Here is a 19,546-nt window from a genome sequence, read left to right as displayed (position 1 = left end):
GCCATGGCTCAATGCTATGGAATTCTGGGAACTGTGGTTTTGTCAATTATTTTTAGCCTTCCCTGGCCCCAGAGCTCTTGTGCCACAGCAAACTGTAGTTCCCAGAATTCTATAGCATTGAGAAGTTAAAGTGGTGTTAGATTATTTCTGCAGTCTAGACACAGTGCTTGGCAGAAAGGAAGTGTGGGTATTTTTCGTTACTGCCAAAGTCATCAGTCACAGCACCACATTCAGGTCATTAGCAGCCCGTGTCTCCCACTGTTGAACTCTACAGCAAGACACATAAGGCAGTATAGAACCAAGTAGAGTACCTTTTGTTTTCCCACATGCTCCTCCTTCCCCATCTGGATTTGGGCTTGAATGACCAAGGCAAAGTATAGGTGTACATACAGTTGTAAGCAAACACAATTTATAACATTATACAACATCTTTCTTGACCAGGAGGCATGTCTGTCAAAGCATTAACCTTAGTTTCCAACTTCCTGGCTATGTGAAGCATGAGCTAAGACAGTGATGGCGAACCTTTTGAGGTTCGTGTGCTGGGGCGGGGCTTCTTCCCACCCAGGATGTGGCTGCGTGGTGGGGGTGGGACTTCTGCACTCCGGGGACAGGGCTACTCCCCACCTTTCCCTGCCCCCAGCTGTCTCTGAGAGACAGCTGTGGGGCAGAAAAGGCCCATGGGGGCGGATCTGTGGGCACTTGGCCCAGTCCTCCTCTTCCTGGGCCTTTCCTCACTCCAAACAGACTCCCTGAAGCCTTTTTGGGATGAGGAAAGACCAGCCATGAAGAAGGGCCTGTAGAGGGGCCCAAGAGCCAGCACGCCACCATTCTTGCCCCCCCCCTTGCTGTTCCTCATCCAGAGCTGCCTTCCCAGAGGGAGCCCTGGGCAAGGAAGGGTCAGTGGGGAGGCGTCAGGAGCCGGCACGTGGCTATTGCTCCTCCTCATGGACCTTTCCCTGCCCCAGCTATCTCTCTGGAGACAGTTGGGGGCTGGAAAAGGTCTTGGGGAGGAGCAACTGGCACGTGCCGGTCACTCCTTCTTTTCCCGGCCCCCAACTCTCTGGGAGAGGCCGGGAAAGGGCTGGGAGGAGAAGCCAGAGGCACGGGCCTCTCTCTTCTTCTCCCGAGTGCCATTATCTGGCTTCTCGCTGTATCAGAGAGATAGCGGGAGGCCCAAAAATGGCAGGGAGGAGGTGAAACGGGCACGCGCATGCCTCTTCTGCCTTCTCCCTCGCCCTGTGCCTGGCAAAACGGCCTCGAGTGCCACTTCCAGCACGTGTGGCATAGGTTTGCGATCACGGAGCTAAAATGTAAGCTTTAATTCTGGTTTTAAACCAGCAGGCATATTCTTATTCTTATCAAGTACAGATGTCCACTTAAATTTATTTCATTAGTTTCTTTTTTTTGTGTATGTAAAAAAAATTAAATGGTGGATTGTTTTCTTTCAGGATGTTAGCCAAGGATGAGTTAGAGGCTATTCTTGAAAAATGTGTGGAGATTCTTAAATCCTCTCCTGCAAATCATCTTGGACACCCCTTAGAGAAATTAGAAGAGTACCTGAGTCAGCTAAAAAATCCTGAAGGTATTTACTAACCTGCCAACTTGTGTTGCAGATTTAAATTTTGCCATCACCCCTCAATTAGTGATGTCACCAAATATATTAACCTGGGAAATAGTTGCCATGCATTGAGTATTTGTGTAAGAAGTCAGTTTTGAAGAATGATTTCTTAGAAGTGCTTCTTTAAGAAGGAATTTTTCTCACTGTGAGTTGCTTAACATTTCTTAGACATAAAATAGTGAGGTGGAAGTAGGTAATCCAAAGATTTCAGGTTGTGTCCAGTTGTATCTTGCCTACTGACAGAATTGATCCAGTAAAGGCTTCAGTGAATGGAAAAGGGGGGGGGGAGGCTTTTGGAATAATGTAGGAGGTGACATAGGAAACTGAAGAAAAAGGTCTCTTTCCCCCCCCCCCCCCCCCCCCCCCCCACTTTCTACTCTCAAACTCTGCTGGATTACAGAGTCCTCTGGTACTTGAAAGACACACTTATATACAAATCTGTAGGGTTACCAGAATTCTGGATTATGTTGTTAGAAGGACTAATAATGCAAACACTAGGCCAGAAAGTGAAGGAAGGGGTTTTATTCTTCTTTGCGGTCTCTGCCTCACAGAAATGGGATGTTCTGTGTCTATTTGTATGAGGTTACAGATAGCTGCTTGAAGAACCACAGTTATTTAAGCAACCTGTTCTTTGTGGTCTGCCTCACACAGATAGGTGCAAAACAACCTGTTTGTGTGAGTTCGCAGATGACTGCTCAGAAAACTACAGTTACAAGTAAACATGTCGTTCTTCTGACTGCCTGAGACACTGCTTAGCATATCTAAGAGAAGTGGGTAAAGCATAACTGTACCTTATGAGATAAAAGAAACAAGAGACTCTTCATGTTTGCCTCTGCTGTACTAGTGAGTAATTTTGGGAGACAATCAGCACATAGCTTTTCCCTTCCCTGTCTGTTCTCTCTTGGCAAAGCCTTGCTTATTTTCCCTCAGCCAGTGTAGAGACCAGAAATGAGTCTGGCTAGGAGAAAAACTCCCTCAGGGAGAGGTTTTCTACATTCCTCAGTGACACTTTTCTGCCTTTGATGCACAAACTAAAGGCAGGGATTATTTGAGCTGTAAGGAATAGAGGTTCTGTGAGAAGATTACATGAATTAGGGAGCTGGCAAACATGGGGTTTAAATATATTAAAGAGCTTAATACTGAAACCTCATAGTCGGCGAGTCAAAAATGTGGGAATAGTATTACAAATATGTGGGGATATGTAAAGAATTTGAAGACAGCCTGTTATTTGTACCATCAACAGGAATAGATAGACATCAAAGCCAAATGGATCAGGAAGTTGTAGTCAAACTCTGTTTTATTTTTATTGGTACTTTTATTTTAATTCAGTAAATCTCTGCTGCTTGAGGCTTTAGGAAATAAGCCTCTTTTCTGTCTTAAAGATTTTACATATGGGCAGTTGAGGGTGAGGGATGAAGAAGAAGAAGTAGTGAGTGTATGTGTGTTTGTGTTAGTTAAAAACAATAAGTGAAGACTCAGTGGAAGGCAATGGAACTGAGCTGTTTTGTTTCTGAGAATGTGCCCAATAAGACTTAATATGAGATTAAGAGAAGCAGAGGGATTTCACAGTCTTGCTGCATCTTATCTTTATTCTTTAAGTCCTAATCTTCTCTTGCTTGACTGCAGGAAACTGTTATAGGAGAGAGAAAGATGAAAAGGGCTTGAAAGTTTCTCAGGGACACAGTGGATTGGATCTAGATTTGTTTATCTGCAAACAGAATGGCCCCCTCTGCAAAGGGTACTGGGTTCTAACAGAGGCTTGCCATGGGAAAAAGAATGTTGAGAAAGCTTTTCTTTCTTATTCCTTTATGGCCCCAGTACCACCTCTCACATTCTGACAACCCTTTGAAATAACATGGGAGGTAGTGCTCAGAGGAACTGAAGTGGGAATTGGGAAAAATTACTGCCTCATCCTCTTTCGTCAGCATTAGCAGAACTCTAGTGAGTGTAAGGCAGAATTCTGTACTGTACACATTTTTTCCTTCCTTTGTGCAAGCAGCAGACTATACCCACCATTTTTAGTGACCAAATCTGATCTCTGTTTTTGTTCCAAGAGTAGAAGTCAATGAAGATCAAGAGCAGTCTATATCCTCATTAAAAGAACTTCAGAAGAAGACCGACCTCTATCATCTTCAGAAGGTTAGCACAAGAGTTAGCCGTTTACTTGTGAAAACATTACTAGTCCACCAACTGGCAATATTAATGGCACAAACAATCAGCACATACTAAGAACATAATAATAGCACATATCAATCAGCAACTTTACTATTAAAATCAGCAAAGAACAGAAATCTCAATGTGAGCAGTAGCCTTGAAATGCCAACACAGTTCATTGTGTGAAAGGCTAAGGATGCTCTCTCAGACAATTTTCTATTCCTTATTTGTTCTTTACCATACTTTTTCCTGTCTGAATATTATGGATTTATGAAAGTACTCAGTTTTGCTTTGCTTCTGAGCCTACTATCCCACGCCAGTACTAGTGTGAGCTTTACCATTTTGTCATTGGAAAATTCAGACAAAAGTGGCACCACCTTCTTCCACTGAGTAGGAGTTGTCTCCAGTGGAAAAATTGGAGGAACTCTTAGCACTGGACCCACAATAAGCCTAGTTGGTGCTTGGCTGTGGCCACTAAGGCTTTAAAGCAGGGAAGGGCAACTCTTGAGGACCTCCTCTTGGTTTCATGATCCTGGGTATGTGGCAAAGTTATACAAATATGCTCTTATATTACTATGATTCTTCAAAAAACCCAGTTGACATAGAAGTAGATAATGGTTTGATTTGATTAATTTTGAGAGTAGAGTTTGGGTTTGCTTCATACACGTATTTCCCCCAGTACAAAATAGTGCAGATCCAATTAAATTCCATACTGTTTCTACTTGTTAAGGTAGTTTCTCTTAAGGTGGCCAGGATTATGTTTAAGTGACCTGTCCAGAATTGTACAAGTGACCTATAGCAATTTATTCATTTCTCAGCCATGGATGATCTTGGACCAATCTTTACTTTGCTGTTCAACTGCTTCACAAGTTTGTTGTGAAGATGTAATGATGGGAAGTGTGTATATTGCTCTGAATTCTTGGGTAAATATGTATTTGTTAGATATATTTTTCTTCTTCGTGGTCTCTACGAATCATACAAATGGGTTGTACTGTGCCTGCGCATTGCTGCTCAGAAACTTCTGGAATCACTGGGCAAAGTTAACTTTGCAACTTTTTGGCGGTAGCTCTGCCCATCCCATATAAGTCTCCTGCCTTCCTGCTCTTTCCCCAGTTCCTTCTTTCCGCTGCGTTGGCTGCTTTAGGAACTTCTCTACTGGAATCTGCTTGTTCTCTGAAAAATTTTGACCTCGACTTGCTTGACTATTCTTATTCCGATCCCCCCGTTGACCAATCTGTACGTTCTTCCACTTCGATTTGGATTTTGATTCAGCTTATGATGTCTCTGGCTCTGTTTAAGACAGGGGTCAGCAACCTCCGGCCCGCAGGCCAGATGCGGCCCGCAGAGGCCTGCCGCCCGGCCCCTAGCTGCTGTTGCCGCCGCCACCGCTGCCGCCCGTCACAGCTTTTCGCTGCTCTGGGCGCTGCCATTTTGGGCGGCAAAATGGCGGCGAAGTCTTGCGCGACATTCCCCACCATTTTGGGCGAAAAAATGGCGGCGCCCAGCGCGGCAAAAACCCACGATGGGCGGCGGCAGCGGGCCTCTAGGAGACCCGCTGTCATCTCTGGAGCCCTCCAGGAGGGCTCCGAGGGCGGCAGGGGGCTTCTGGGGGGCCCGCTGCCGTCTCTGGGGCCCTCCAAGAGGGCTCCGAGGGCGGCTGGGGGGCCCTTTGCCGTCTCTGGGGCCCTCCATGAGGGCGGCAGGGGGCCTCTGGGGGGCCCTTTGCCGTCTCTGGGGCCCTCCATGAGGGCTCCGACGGCGGCAGGGGGCCTCTGGGAGGCCCGGTGCCGTCGCTGGGGCCCTCCAGGGGGCCCTCCAGCGCTGGTGGCCCCCACCAGCGCCGGTCTCGACGGGGCCTGGGGCCCGTCGGGACAGCAAAGATGGGGAGGCCTGCCCCTGGAGGGTGGAAGTCTCCGCCCCCCTCATGCAGCCCCCCTGGATTGGTGGAAGCTCCCCCGGCACGTGGCCCCGCCCCGGAGGGTGGAAGCTTCCACCCCCGGCATGCGGCCCGCCCCGGAGGGTGGAAGCTCCACCCAGCCCCCGCGGCTCTCGGCCCCCCAATCGCCTGAGGGACAGCAACCCGCCCCCGCTCAAAAGGTTGCCTACCCCTGGTTTAAGAAGTGTGACATGTTGGTGGTAAGATCCCCGGACAGGATCCCCACTCTTCATGCCTCCTGTGTCTGGGTGATGGTCACAAAACCAAGACTTGTGCCTTCTTTAAATCCTTGACTCCCCAGGCCAGAAAAAAACGTGACTCTCGCCTCAAGGCTGCCTTGTACCAGCAGGTTCTCCTCCCTCCGACAGCCACCAGCTCCGCTTCTGCATTCACAGCTTCGGAGTCAGTGCTGACGGCTTCTGCTTCTCTGGCCCAGAGCTCCTCCACTGAGCCTAGTGCCACCACTGTCTCTGTCCCTGAAAGGGATGTTGGGTCCTACGGAGCCTGCTCGAAGTTCAAGTCTAAGTCCTCCAAAAAGGATAAGACTAAGCATAAGGACTCGAGCTCCAAGAAGGATTCGACCCATGACAAGAATTCGAGTTCTCAAGGAAATTGAGCTCTAAATCCTCCTCCAAAAAGAGGTCTCTGGATGCAGGAGAAGGCTCTCCTCAAGACTCTTCCCATTCCAAGAAGTCGCGAACCAAGACTCCTGAAGGAGACCAAGCCACTTCTTTGGTACCCAGGCGGGTCTCATTGGTACCGGCCGAACCCAAACAACACGGCTCTCTTCATGCTTGTCAGACGCCGGCCTCAGCTTCAGTCTCCTGTCCCCCTGCTACTCTGGCTCAGCAGGTCTCTGATGACGATGGTGATATTTCTGTCTTACCTGTCCTGTTGCCCCACAGAGACTTGTCTCGGAGTCGGCGGTCTCCCACCCCTGTTCCTCAGGTTCAGCATCACCAGGCAGAGGTTCACCAGCCTCCCCGTTTTCTTCAACAGGAAGAATCCAACTACAGTACTTTTATGATAGTGAGACGGACAGGTACTATATGTCTGTAGGTCACGAGACCATCCGTCGTCGCTTTGGCCAGAAATCCTCTGTGGCACCACCAGCCTCGGTACCCTCTGTGTCTTCAGTACCGATATCGCATCCCACTGCAGTTGCCTCTACCCAGACTCTACCCTCAACTTCTTAAGTAGTAGTTGCTGACGTCTTGGAATCGTACCATGAAATGTCCAAATATGAGGAGTCTTGTGCTTCTCACACTGAATGGGGCTCCTCGGATGAGGGTGCCCACCACGTCCCTCAGGAGCTTTTCCAACTGGGTGCCTCATCTCCCACCGATCACATCTGTTCCTTCGCGGAACATGTCATAAAGATGGGCAACACTCTTGGGCTGCAGGTCACCCACATGGATGATGAAGCCGCCGACCCAATCGAGAGACGAGTCCACAGCAAGGTTCCGATGCCAGCTTCGATACCTCTGTTACCATCATTAGAGAAAATAGCCAAACGCTCCTGGGACGCACCTTCATCTGTGACACCTACAACCAAGAAGATTGAATCTTTGTATAGGATCACTCCATCTCAATCTTCTTGGCTGTTCGCTCACACTAAACAGAACTCCGCAATTGTCGAAGTGTCCCAGCAGTCCTTTACACCGAAGATATCCATGTCACCTACTGACCAAGAGGCTAAGAAGGTTGATGGCCTTGCAAAAAGGCCTATGCCTCTTCTGTGTTAGGACTTAAAGTGGCCAACTACAGTGCATGCACGGGGGCGTACGTGCAGCATCTGATGGAAAAGATCTCCCCTAGTATTCCTGATATCCCGGATGACAGGCAGGCTCTCCTTGCGGAGATCAGAAACAAGGCACACTCTATTGGGGGCTGGTTAATAACCTCAGCCCAACACTCCACTGATTGTACAGCTAAATCTATGGCGGCTGCCATTGCTTTGAAGAGACACTTGTGGCTTCGTTCTTCAGACCTGAACCTGAAAGTGAAGGCCACCATTGAAAACATGCCATTCGATGACGCCGGCCTGTTCAATCATGAGACAGATGAGTGCCTCAGTTTCGGGTACCGCCTGAAGGCAGCTGCAAAGAAGCACGGTATGTCCACGCCGTCTCAGCCCACCTTTTGAAAGCAGTTTAGAGGTCAGCGACAGTGGTATGGCTAGGGCCAATGGCCCTTTCAACAAGACCGACAGTGCCACCAACAGGAGCACCAGAGGCAGAGCTACCCGTCCCAATCCTCTTCTTCTTCTGGCCGCTGAAAGAACTATCGTAAACAAGATACCGACCAGGACAAGAAGAGAACCTGGAGGGTCGTTGTGTTCTCTGCCAACTCCTCCAGGTCCTTTTTCCTCAACATTTTAAGGCCCTTCTCTAACACCTGGGCCACTGTGACTTCTGACTCTTGGGTCCTTGACATTGTCTGTAGGGGTTATGCCCTGAATTTGAAGAGCTGCCTCCAACTGGAGCTGTTGTTTCCACTCTCCCCTCAGACACCCTTCTCGACGAAGTATGCACTCTTTTAGCAAAGGGCGCAATTTCACCTGTGGACCCTTCACAAGCCCACAGATGTTTCTTCTCTAGATACTTTACAGTTCCCAAGACCGACGGCGGTCTTAGACCCTTCTTAGACCTGTGACTTCTAAATGCCTATTTGGTCTACCGTCAATTTCGCATTGTAACTTTCGTCTCTATTCTGCCCTTATTGTACCAAGGCCTGTGGTTCGTGACGATCGACTTGAAGGACGCATACTTCCACGTGGCGATTCGATAGAGTCATTGGAGGTTCCTGTCCTTCGCCGTTGGTACCAACATGTATCAATACAATGACCTTCCCTTCAGCCTCTCCATGGCTCCAAGGGTTTTCACCAAGTGCATGGCTCCGGTGGTAGCTTATCTTCATCAATGAGGGTCTAGAGTCTTTCCATACCTAGACAACTGGCTCCTCGATGCCCCCTCCAAGGACGAATTACGAAAAGATGCCAATTTCATGCTGTCGCTCCTCTCGTCCCTCAGGCTCGTCGTGAACTTAGAAAAGTCACATCTTTCCCCAGTCAGGTGGATCAGGTTCATCGGCACTGTCCTCGATTCTGAAGACTGCTTCACCTATCTGCCTCCAGACTTGCCTCACTCACAGACGGGTGAGGACCAGAGATGTTCAAGTAGCCCTGGGACACATGGCTTCCATGACGGTTGAGATCCTGTGGGCGAAGCTTCGGTTTCAACCCCTCCAATCGTGGTTTTTGTTGGTCTTTGATGCAATGACGGATCCCCCGTCCAAGTGGATCACGGTTCCAGGGCGTTTCCCGCTCGCTCCACTGGTGGCTCGACTCCCAGAATTTTTGCGTCAGCATGCCTTTTTCGCCTCCTCAGCCTCAGGTCACTTTAACCACAGACACATCCATGGAAGGTTGGGGAGCCCACACTTCAGGCCTCTTCATCAAAGACAAGTGGTCCCTGGACGAACAATCTCTCCACATCAATGCCCTCGAGATACTTGCTGTGGAAAAGGCTCTGAGAACTTTCGAGACAAATTTGTCCAACAAGGTAGTACTCCTTCTGATGGACAACACCACGGTTATGTACTACCTCAACAAACAAGGGGGCACCAGCTCACAAACCTTGCTCGACATCATGCTCCGCATCTGGGAATGGTGCAATCCAAGGAGGATTCTGCTCCAAGCAATCCACTTGCCAGGAGAAGAGAACGACTTGGCCAACCAGCTCAGAAGGTCTTCCACCACTTGGCCATGAGTGGATGCTCCATCCCGAGATGGTGACCAACCTCTTCAGTCAGTGGAGAACCCCACAGATCAACCTCTTCATGGCCGTTCTCAACAGCCACTGTCCCCAGTTCTGCTCCCAGTTGCGCAACGACAACTTCCTCAGAGATGTGTTCCTCTTCATTTGGTTAGGAGAGATGCTTTATGCCTTTCCTCCATTCCCACTGATCACCAGAGTACTTAGTGTGCAACATGACAACAGGCCACCTGGATGCCATCCTGATCATCCCTTGGTGGCTGAGAGAACCATGGTTCCAGTCTATGCTCTACCTGTCCTGGAAGGAGTTTCTCTGACTCAAGTTCTGTCCAGATCTTCTCACTCTCCAGGGTGGCCGGGTTCGACATCTGGACATCGAAAATCTGCCGATGGTGGCCTGGAAGCTCTGTCCCAAGACTCGCTTCCCCTCTTGGTACAGATGGTGACCCTGGCTGCCCAGAAGCCAGCTACCAAGAAATCCTACGCCAAATGGAAGAAATTTGCTGATTTTCTCTCTGCGAGAGACCTCTCCATCTCGGGTGTCGACATCGGTGGTACTGGAGTTCTTGATGATACTTCTGGATTCGGGGCTGTGCCTCACCTTCAGCTTTCTGTTATCTTTCTGACATCTGTTCCCACTATCAATTTGATGGCAGGCCTTCATTTTTCAGGGACCCTCTTGCGAAGAGTTTCCTGAAGGGTTGCAACAACCGTCCTCTGGTCTCAGTACTGACACCTACTTGGAGTCTGGGCGCTCTGCTGTCTTGATTGCTATCCAAGCCCTTCAAGCCCATGGCCACAGCTGACTTGAGGCTGCTGACTTGGAAGACAGCCTTCCTTGTGGCCATCACCTCTGCTCGCCATGCGGGCGAACTGTGCCTTGCGGAGGGATCAGCCTTTTCCTTAAGTTCCATAAGGATAAGGTTATCCTCCGTATGGACATTACCTTTTTGCCTGAGGTGGTGTCATCCTTTCACATGTGTCAGGACATTGTTTTACTGACCCTGGCCTCGAACCCAAACACCGATACCAAGCACACCTTGGACATTCGGAGGGCTTTGGCCTTTTATTTGGATAGAACTACAGGTTCGAGCCATTCCGAGAGACTGTTCCAGTGCTACTCAGAACTGAAAAAGGGACTACCTGTGACTGCACAGAGGCTTTCCAAATGGGTGGCTGGTACCATCCACCTCTACTATGAACTGTCGGGTAGACCTCTCCCTGCCAGAGTTCGGTCCCATGCAACTAAGGCGGTAGCGACATCCTCTGCTTTTTTTACTGTGGTCCCCTTGGAGGATGTCTGTAAAGCTGCTGTTTGGTTCCACTCTTTTACTTTCATGAAACATTATAGGCTGGACACCAGGGCCAAACGGGATGCAGCGTTTGGGAGGGCAGTGTTGGTTTCAGATTTACATTGATTTATTGCACTACATTCTCTTGTTGACTTCATTGTGTTCCAAGTTATTTATACCTTGAAACTGGATTTGCATGCATTGACAATGACACCTTGACCAGTGCCTTTGTGCTTGTTTACAAACTGTTGACAATGTATGTTTTAATTGCCAGAACTGGCATTGTTTACACAAAACTGACATGGTTTACACATGTGCCTTATGATTTGAATATGTTTTTGAAAATGTAATCCAATTGTTTTTTATGACTTTAAAGTACTATTTATTGAGGTACTAAATGCAACAAACACAGCTTTTGTTTCAAAGGTCTTTATTGTGTTGTTTCAATAAACACAGTTTTACTTCAACCTAACTTTGGTGTCATGGCACTCCCTCCACCACTGACCTAAGCTTGTCAGTCTAACCCATTTGTATGATTCGCAGAGACCATGAAAGACAGGTTACTCATCTGTAATGGTATTTCTTCCAGTGGTCATTTGCGAATACATACAAATCCTGCCCATCCTCCCCTCAGTGTCCTGCTCCACATTGGCTCACTCAAGTCGCTTATGCAGTGTAAAATTTCGGAACTGGGGAAAGAGCGGGAAGGCAGGTTAGCCAAAATTAGTCAATGAGTTTCTTGGTCTAGTGGGGACTAGAATCTTAATCACCCAAATACCAGCACTCTTTGACTCCATCACACTAGCCAATTGAAGAAGCCAGCCTATGGCCGACTGCCACTTTTCATGCTTCTGCTGCCATTTTAAACCAATAGTATCTATTCTTTCTTCCATTGTGTGGAAACAGTCGGAAGGACACTCAGCACAGGCACCACATGTACATGCACTTTTGCATGATTTTTAGTTGTTCACTTGGACTAAGGTGTTGCACCTACTCTTGCTGTAATAGAACTAAGTAAGAAATGTATCTGCCATTCTGATTATGCAGTAATCAGGAACTGTTTTTTGGCAGGCTAGATCTTGTGCATCATGCCATTATTGTTAATAGCTGCAAAGAGCTAAGGAACACAGTATTATTTGATCATTGCAACTAATCCTCTTTTTATCTTCCATTGTAGAGAACATTTGTTGTTTTCACTTGAAAAATCCGGTAACCCCATTAGCATTGACAGATGATTTACCCAGCATATTAACTTTTTTGTTTTGCATTACTTTTGCTTTAGACTTTGTTGGAGATGAAGGAGTCAAGAAGGCTTAAGAAACTGACAAAATTTGAAATGCTCCGTTTTGAAATTGTTGGCTTTGTAGATGGCCTTGTGAAGTAAGCATTGCAATTTAAAAATATTTATTTAATGTCTCTATTTAAGTACTTCCATTCCACTACAAAACAGTGCTCAAGGATGTACTGCTGTATAATTTGCATAGTGAATATGTGTCAATTGAACAGCCAAGAAATGCTCAGATCATATGTGATGAACCATTCTTGTGGGACCAAGAATGAGTTGATGTATGCATGTGCTGCCTGCTCTCCAGCCTTTATCAGTTCTCTAATACTTCTTAATTAAGTTATTCTGGACTTTGTTAAATTAAATTATTCCCATGATATCTGAACTGAGAAAATGTAATTCAGAGTCATATTGGTTATGATTTAATAGCTGGTTTATAGGAATCACTTAAGCCACAATTCCCCAGTTCAGAGCATTATAGGAAGATGCAAGTTAACAAATTCTAGAAGTATAAACACAAGTCATTCAAAAGCAGGAAGGGCCTTATTATCACACGTAAGTTACTTTGAATCCAACAGATAGTTACTTCTAAATCAAACATACCTATTACTCAGCTGTACTGAAAATTACAAATCTGGATAAAAAGTGTGTGCCTGTTGGGAAATACTCGAACAAGATATCAGTCTGTTTCATGCCAGTTTTTAGTATACGTATTTGCCATATAGAGGAGGAGTGCATCTTTATAAAATTTTCTTTTAAGGAAAACATTCCCTCCCAGAAAATGGCACAGCCACATTGTGGTGGTGTCTGCAACTGAATCCAAGAGTGGAAAAGGCCCGAGTCTTTCTGCTGTTCTTTTTCCTGTCTCCCTCTTCATTCTCACCAGGGTAGCTTTCAGATAAACTTTCAGATCGCTGTTTGCTAGATGTTTGAACTAATTGTTTGCAGAGGACTTTGGAAATTAGACTGAGGACTACAGTACCCCCTCATGCATTCCACATTAGGACATAAGGTCCCAGCATCAGTGACCAAAGGTGTTGTTTTTTATGTTTGTCTTTTTACCAATCTGTCAGCTGTAGCCCTATCTAAAGAACCCAACTTTGCCTTGGCGGCACACACTGTGGTTACATCTAGGCTGGATTACTGTACTTGTGCAGTATATGGACCTGCCTGTAAAAACCAGTTTGGCAACTTCAGTTCCTACCGAATTGTCAGGCAAATTTAAAGTGGCGTTTGAGGCCCTAAACTGGGAGTAGGCTATCTGAAGGGCTGTCCATCTCTATAAAAGCCTGCCTCAGTTTTGTTATCAGCCTCAAAGGCCTTAGCCTTGACTTGTAAGAAAGGTTATGATTGCCGGCATTAGAAACAGGTCTTTATCTGCACTTGTGGAGATCCAACCCCCCAGGAAATATTTATGACCCACCATTGTTGATTTTAAAGAAATCTCCTAAGATGTTTCTATTTCAGTTTGTGGTTGATTTGATACTGCTTATTTGAAATGGATGTAAATATGGTTTTCATTTTGTAGGTTAATATAGCAATTGTGCTTTACATGGAATGTTTCGTACACTGCCTTGTTACAACATTCCATAAAGGACACACTGCTAATCTTTTAATAAATACATACATAAATAAAATGGTCACAGCTGGTGGAAAACAAAATGTAGCACTTGCAAACTGCAGTAGTATCAAGAAACTAGAGCTGCATTTGATTTTTTCCAGTTTTATCTTGGCTCATAAAGGCTTCATGAGGATAGAAATATGGCTTTAAGAACAGTACATTTGAGTAGCCCTTATCCAGAAATCTGAAATAGTCTAAAATCCAAAATTGCCCACATGAGCAGCTTATAGTGACATCTTACTATATATGTAAATATTCCAAAATCTGAAAAAAAAAATCCAGAATCCAAAACACTTCTTATCCCAAGAATTTGAGGTAAGGGAGATTCAATGTTTGTCTGAAAACATGTCGTCCTGTGCAGCTTTCACAGAAGGAAGCACTGCTAAACCAAGATAAAAGAAAAATAAGCTAAGATGGAAGAAATTAAATATACTGCAAGATTCTCCAGGGTAGGTGAATATTCAAGGTAGTCACCTTAAGAGGTGACTACTGCTAAATTTACTTAGGCAGGGGGCTTCCCCTCATATCTTTTTTAAAAAACATTTAGGGCCCTACATCACAATTGCCACATAGTACCAGAGCACCAACCAAAATGTCCATCCTTTTCATACTATCATTTGCAACCTGGGATCTCATCCTTTTTCTCCATGGTGCTTTTTTTCAGAAACCACCTTGCACCTGTAGAAATGCAAACATTGCATGAGGTGATGTACTTCAGTGCAGCCAGTACCCTCCGTGAACATTTGAATGCTGCTCCCCGTGTTGCTCTTCACACGGCTCTCAACAATCCATATTTCTATTTGAAGGTAGGAAACAGTGAAGTGGTCAGTATTCCCATGGTATACATGGTGCTTCCCATGTTTGAAATTGGCCTGCACTGGCTTCCTTCATTGGGTTCTATGTGATGTGTCCCATGGCATCTTATCACTTGAAATGCAGTTTTTCAGTGAAGGGTTGTGGAATGTGTTTGATGTGGCCATCCATAGGTTTGGCTCATTTCCCTCATGTGCATCTGTCACCATGTGGTTATGATAGAGTGATTCCGTCTTGTTATCATTCCCATGGCTTTTATTTGACAAAATATTTCATTTTTTAAAAAAAAAATATAAACTCTGTAGACTGAGGTCCAAGACACATTGCAGAAATAATCCAATTGGAGATTGCTTAAACTGTCCTGACTCAGTGCTAGGGAATCCTGGGAATTGTAGTTTGTAGTAGTTCCAGAGCGCTCTCTGACAGGGAAGGCTAAATGTCTGACAAAACTATAATTCCTAGAATTCCCTAGCACTGAGCCAGGGCAGTTAAAGTGGCCTCAAACTGGATTACTTTTTGCAGTGTGTTTTGGATCTGATCTTCCAGCAGACATACTTCCCTCCTCAGATTTAAAATGTGCCTGTGCCCATAAAAAATCTGCTCTACACATTTGTCTGATTACAGACAGACCAAGAACTTGGAATAGAACAAGGTTAATGTAGTTTCTAATTTATTGGATAAAATGCCAAGCAATAGGTCTGGCATATCTGATAAAGATCTTACATGTTCTCAGGCAAGTATTTTGAATATCTGTATAGCAGTCTCTCTGCTGTTACAGTCCTTTACTGATACTTGTTTTTTTGAAGGAAATATTTTTTTCCCTCACCCTCAGCACTGTCTGTTCTTTTTATGAATTGCAAAACAGGATAAAAGGTCTCATGATAAATATTTATCTGTAACAAGAAAATTATGCAGGAAACAAAGAAACAGCATATTAGTAAGAATCCTACCACCTGGATTCTTACTAATATGCTGTTTCTTTGTTTTATGCATAATTTTCCTAGAGATGTAGTCCATCTATTAGCAAAGGCAGTTCAGATACAGAAGTCCTGAAAACATATCAAGTCTTGAGGGATACTATACAGGAGCTTGCCTTTTCAGCTCTTTCCCATTCTTTTCATGTGTGGCTGAAGCAGCATGATTTGAGCAGCATGTTCTGTTCTCACCAAGGAGCACATGTACATCCCTCCAGGATAAAGGTGAACAATACATGGAGTTCAACAAGTCAATATGAGCCCTTTAGGGCAATTCCAAAAACTACTGAAATTTGGCTGCATATTACACCACTGAATTCCAGCAGAAAACCACTAAAAGCCACTATGTATTTAGAATCATAGTTGGAAAGAATCAGAGGCAGGTCTACATTCTGTTGCTGTTATTGACTGTGGCCTAAGAGTGGGTGGGTGGGTGGGTATATATTTGCACATATCAAAGGAAAGATGTTTGGCCCTGGGGAACTCCTGTTTTGTCACTGACAAGGCAATGATGTGTAGAAAGAATTGACTTAGACTCCTGTATCGACCTGCTTCTCCTTCACATCTGGCACACCCAGTATTATAGTTTACTAATGAAAAAATATTTTACTAATGAAGTTTGAGCAAGGAAGATTATGCCTGTGTGACGTAGAGATGGCACAGCACAACTGATATGGTTTGCACTGCTTAAATGTGTAGGTGTTGCTCTGATACACATTTCAGTCTTACAAGAAAGTATTGGTTGTGGCTGACAAAATTTGAAGGCTCCCCCACCCCCCTTTTTTTGTCAATAAACTTAAGTGAAATCGAACATGTATCAAGTCACTTATATACTTTTGCTAGCAATTGATGGTCTGCGGTAAAGGACTATGTTTGTAGTTTTGTATTTTTAACGCTTCACTATTACAGCTTTCTGAAATAATGGCCTGGATTATGATGATTGTCAGAAGGCTGTCAAGTGTCTTCATTTGTGAGTGGATAAGCAGAGTGAGAAGATGGAATGATTAGCATATAAATGAAATGTACATAAATAACTGTTTTTCCATTATGAATTTTGTTTATTAGAATGAATCTTTAAAAAGTGATGCAGGCTCCATTTCCAACACAGCTCCTGATATTTGTATAGCTTACAAGCTTCATTTGGAGTGTGGAAGATTAATTAACCTTGTTGACTGGTTAGAGGTATGTGAACATGAATCGCTTGATGACTGGTTCTGTACTGTGCTGAATCTCCACTGGCTTCTCATCGTCTGTTTAAATCTCTTGCTCTTTCCAAATCCTCAGTTCTTGGTGTATACCATGCAGTGTCTTCCTTGTTTTTTTTAGGCTCCACAAATTGCAATCATTACAACCTTCCCCTAGTGCTATTGCAACCTTCCCCTAGTGCTGGGACACAGGTCAATAAGTAAAAGTTCCAATACCAAGAACTCTGAGGTGCTTCAATCAAAAGCCTTGTTTGTGTTAAACTGAGTCCTTTCAATATATTCTCTGACTCATTGCCTCTTCCTTCAAAGTGACAGCAAGGGAGAGAAACCATACACCTTTATTTTCTATGAAGGGAAGAAGGGCTAGCAATTTTTTCTTTGCTAGTTTTTTTTTTTTTTTAGGAAACAGTGAAGTTCTCGGCAAAAGAAATAACCTTCTATTTATCAAAAAGGAGACTTTGAATGCAAAGAGCAACCATACCTCACTGCTCCTCCTTGAGAAAGGAAGAAAGTTTATCTCTTTTCTTCCTTGGGAACAGTGAGGCTTGGTTGTGGCCTCCTTCAGAAGCCCAGATTACAAGACAAAGAAGTTTTGGTCTTGGGAGTTTGCAGAAAACATCACTCCTATCTCATTGCCGCTCCTTGAAAAACATTGGGAAAATAGGGAACTGCTCCTCCTCGTGCCGTTGCTGGCTCAACATGTATGTTAACAGCAGTAGAAGAGCATGCCTGGCACTTGAAGAATGTGCCAGAGAAGGCATTTGGCAACTGATGGGACCAAAATCTTTCTCTAATAAGGTTTTGCAGTGTCATGCTACTACCCCTTGTAATGTCCCAAAAGAGAGCTTGTAAGAAGGGAGAAATGATGTATTTGTTTTCTTTTTCATCCACCACTGATGTTTTTGCAAGGGATAAATTACATTTCCCAAATTTTCTGTGTAGAGAAAGGAAGGTGTAGTTTCTCTCCATCCCTGTTGGGCGTTTGTAGGAAAGTACTAGCTCTTTCATTACTAACCAACAAGTTAAAATACTGCCCTAGCAAATATTGAAAGCCCACTTATATCTCATCGTGCCTAGATTGCCCCCCTCCCCAAATTAACATTTTGATGTGTTATCTAGTGAGCACATTGCAATCTTCTGTAGTGTGTATACCGTATATTCTTGATTGAAAATTTAATATTTGTTTTACCAGATGTTTACAAAATGTGGCATTGAATATGGCATTTTCCCTTAGGCTTTTTCAACTGTTGTAAAAGCAGCTGAAAACTCAAATTCTACAGGTGAGGACCAGATAGATGATGTTACCCAGTATCCTTTTTCCTGATTTTCTTCTCACTTATTCATCATGCAAACCATGGTTCCCTTATTATTAAAAGAGATCAATTTCCTAATTTGCTCCCAACTCTATAAAACTGGGCTTATTTTATACAGAAAAACCCAAAACTTGTTAAACCTTTTAAATTTAGAAGTAATCCCTATATATTTGCAGACCAAGGAAGGCACCGGGTCTTTCCCTCTCTCCCAGCTGTAACACCTCTGATCATTAGTCTGAGACAGTGCAGGATTCCTGATAGTTGGAAGCATTGCTGATTTCTAGCTCTGCTGTTTGGGAAAAAAAACAACCTCAAAGGTTGTACCATTATTTTTCTCAGTCCTGGAGATGAATTACAAAAGTAATCAAAAACAAGATGATGTTGCAAATTGACCTGAATCCTACTGGTAATCCATATTACTGTATATACTCATGTATAAGTCTAGAAAGTTTAGTAAAAAAACTGTCTCAAAAATCTGAGTCAACTTAACCATGGGTCAAGGTAAGTACTGTAATTTAATTCTTAATTTAAAAAAGGAACAATTCCGTGATGAAAGGCAAGAGCATAATCTGTCATGGAAGCAGTGGTCCTCTCTACTTTCTTATCCTCCCAGCATTTAGAGTGAGTGCAAACAGTTAGGCCTGCTGGAATTTTGTAGGTTCTTTGGCATTGTTTTCGTTTGCTTCATCCTTTACCCCTGATTTATTCATGGGTCATAGCAAAAACCATAATTTTGGCTCCCAAACCTGCCCTTGACTTATACATGAGGTCAACTATAGTTGAGTATATATGGTAGACTAACTGAAGCAGTTCTTGAATGGTGAATCAACACTTAAACCACCAGTAAGATTCAGGCCAGAGTATGTGCAGTGAATGGATTTATCCAGTTAAGCCAAGTGTGTAAATGGGTGAAGTTGTGCTTCTGTGAATTACCCAGAATTCATTTCTTGACAGTTTGTGTGTAGTCCCCTGATGGAAGGAGTTGTGGTTTTCCTTAACTGGCACTCCCCAGTGCTCGTTTCATTAGAGCAGTCTCTGAATTGGAACTCTTGGGATTCATAAAGTCTACCAAGCAGAAAACTGATCACGTGGCAAGGCTGACATGGGGCAGCTGTTGATATGCATTCTCCTGAGACAAAAAGGACAGTAATCTTTACAAGAAGAGTGCGTGAACTTCCAATATCGGAGAAATTCTATTTTGCTTCAGTAATAAAATACATAGAAATAAATGCCTTTTTGGATTCTGTTTCTTTCTCATCATGTAGTGTAATCGACATACTCTTGGATTTTTCAGGCAAAATTTGCCAAATCATTTCCAGCTTACTGAAAGGTCCTAGTATAAACACTGGAAGGTGTGACACTCATTTTACCTATAGCAAGGGGCTATAAAAGCTTCCATGAAGTGAGGTTTTGGGGGTGGTGTTAAATTTAGGATTCATTCAAATTGACATATAAAATCAGCACTAGTCCCTTTAAAAGTCAAGGTGATTTCCAGTGTTCATTGGTATTGGATGTCAAACTTGAAATGTTTAATCTTTGATGTGCTAAATATTCAGTGA

The 19,546-nt window shown here is 44.4% G+C and overlaps 1 protein-coding gene across 1 annotated transcript in view; it reads left to right on the top strand.

Moving 5' to 3' along the window:
* The window catches only part of LOC121917363 (origin recognition complex subunit 3-like), a 61,386-nt gene extending 42,166 nt beyond the window's left edge, over positions 1 to 19,220 (top strand). The window contains exons 14-20 of the mRNA XM_042443268.1: positions 1,449 to 1,582; positions 3,678 to 3,757; positions 12,059 to 12,156; positions 14,347 to 14,488; positions 16,535 to 16,651; positions 17,909 to 17,982; positions 19,000 to 19,220. Coding sequence (XP_042299202.1) covers positions 1,449 to 1,582; positions 3,678 to 3,757; positions 12,059 to 12,156; positions 14,347 to 14,488; positions 16,535 to 16,651; positions 17,909 to 17,982; positions 19,000 to 19,105 — 751 coding nt within the window. The 3' untranslated portion in view covers positions 19,106 to 19,220. The remainder of the gene's footprint in view (positions 1 to 1,448; positions 1,583 to 3,677; positions 3,758 to 12,058; positions 12,157 to 14,346; positions 14,489 to 16,534; positions 16,652 to 17,908; positions 17,983 to 18,999) is intronic.
* The last annotated feature ends 326 nt before the right edge of the window (positions 19,221 to 19,546 follow it).

Source organism: Sceloporus undulatus, unplaced genomic scaffold, assembly GCF_019175285.1.
Source record: "Sceloporus undulatus isolate JIND9_A2432 ecotype Alabama unplaced genomic scaffold, SceUnd_v1.1 scaffold_16, whole genome shotgun sequence".
NCBI lineage: Eukaryota > Metazoa > Chordata > Lepidosauria > Squamata > Phrynosomatidae > Sceloporus > Sceloporus undulatus.
The sequence above is the reverse complement of the archived record's forward strand: the minus strand, read 5'-3'. Positions and strand labels throughout refer to the sequence as shown.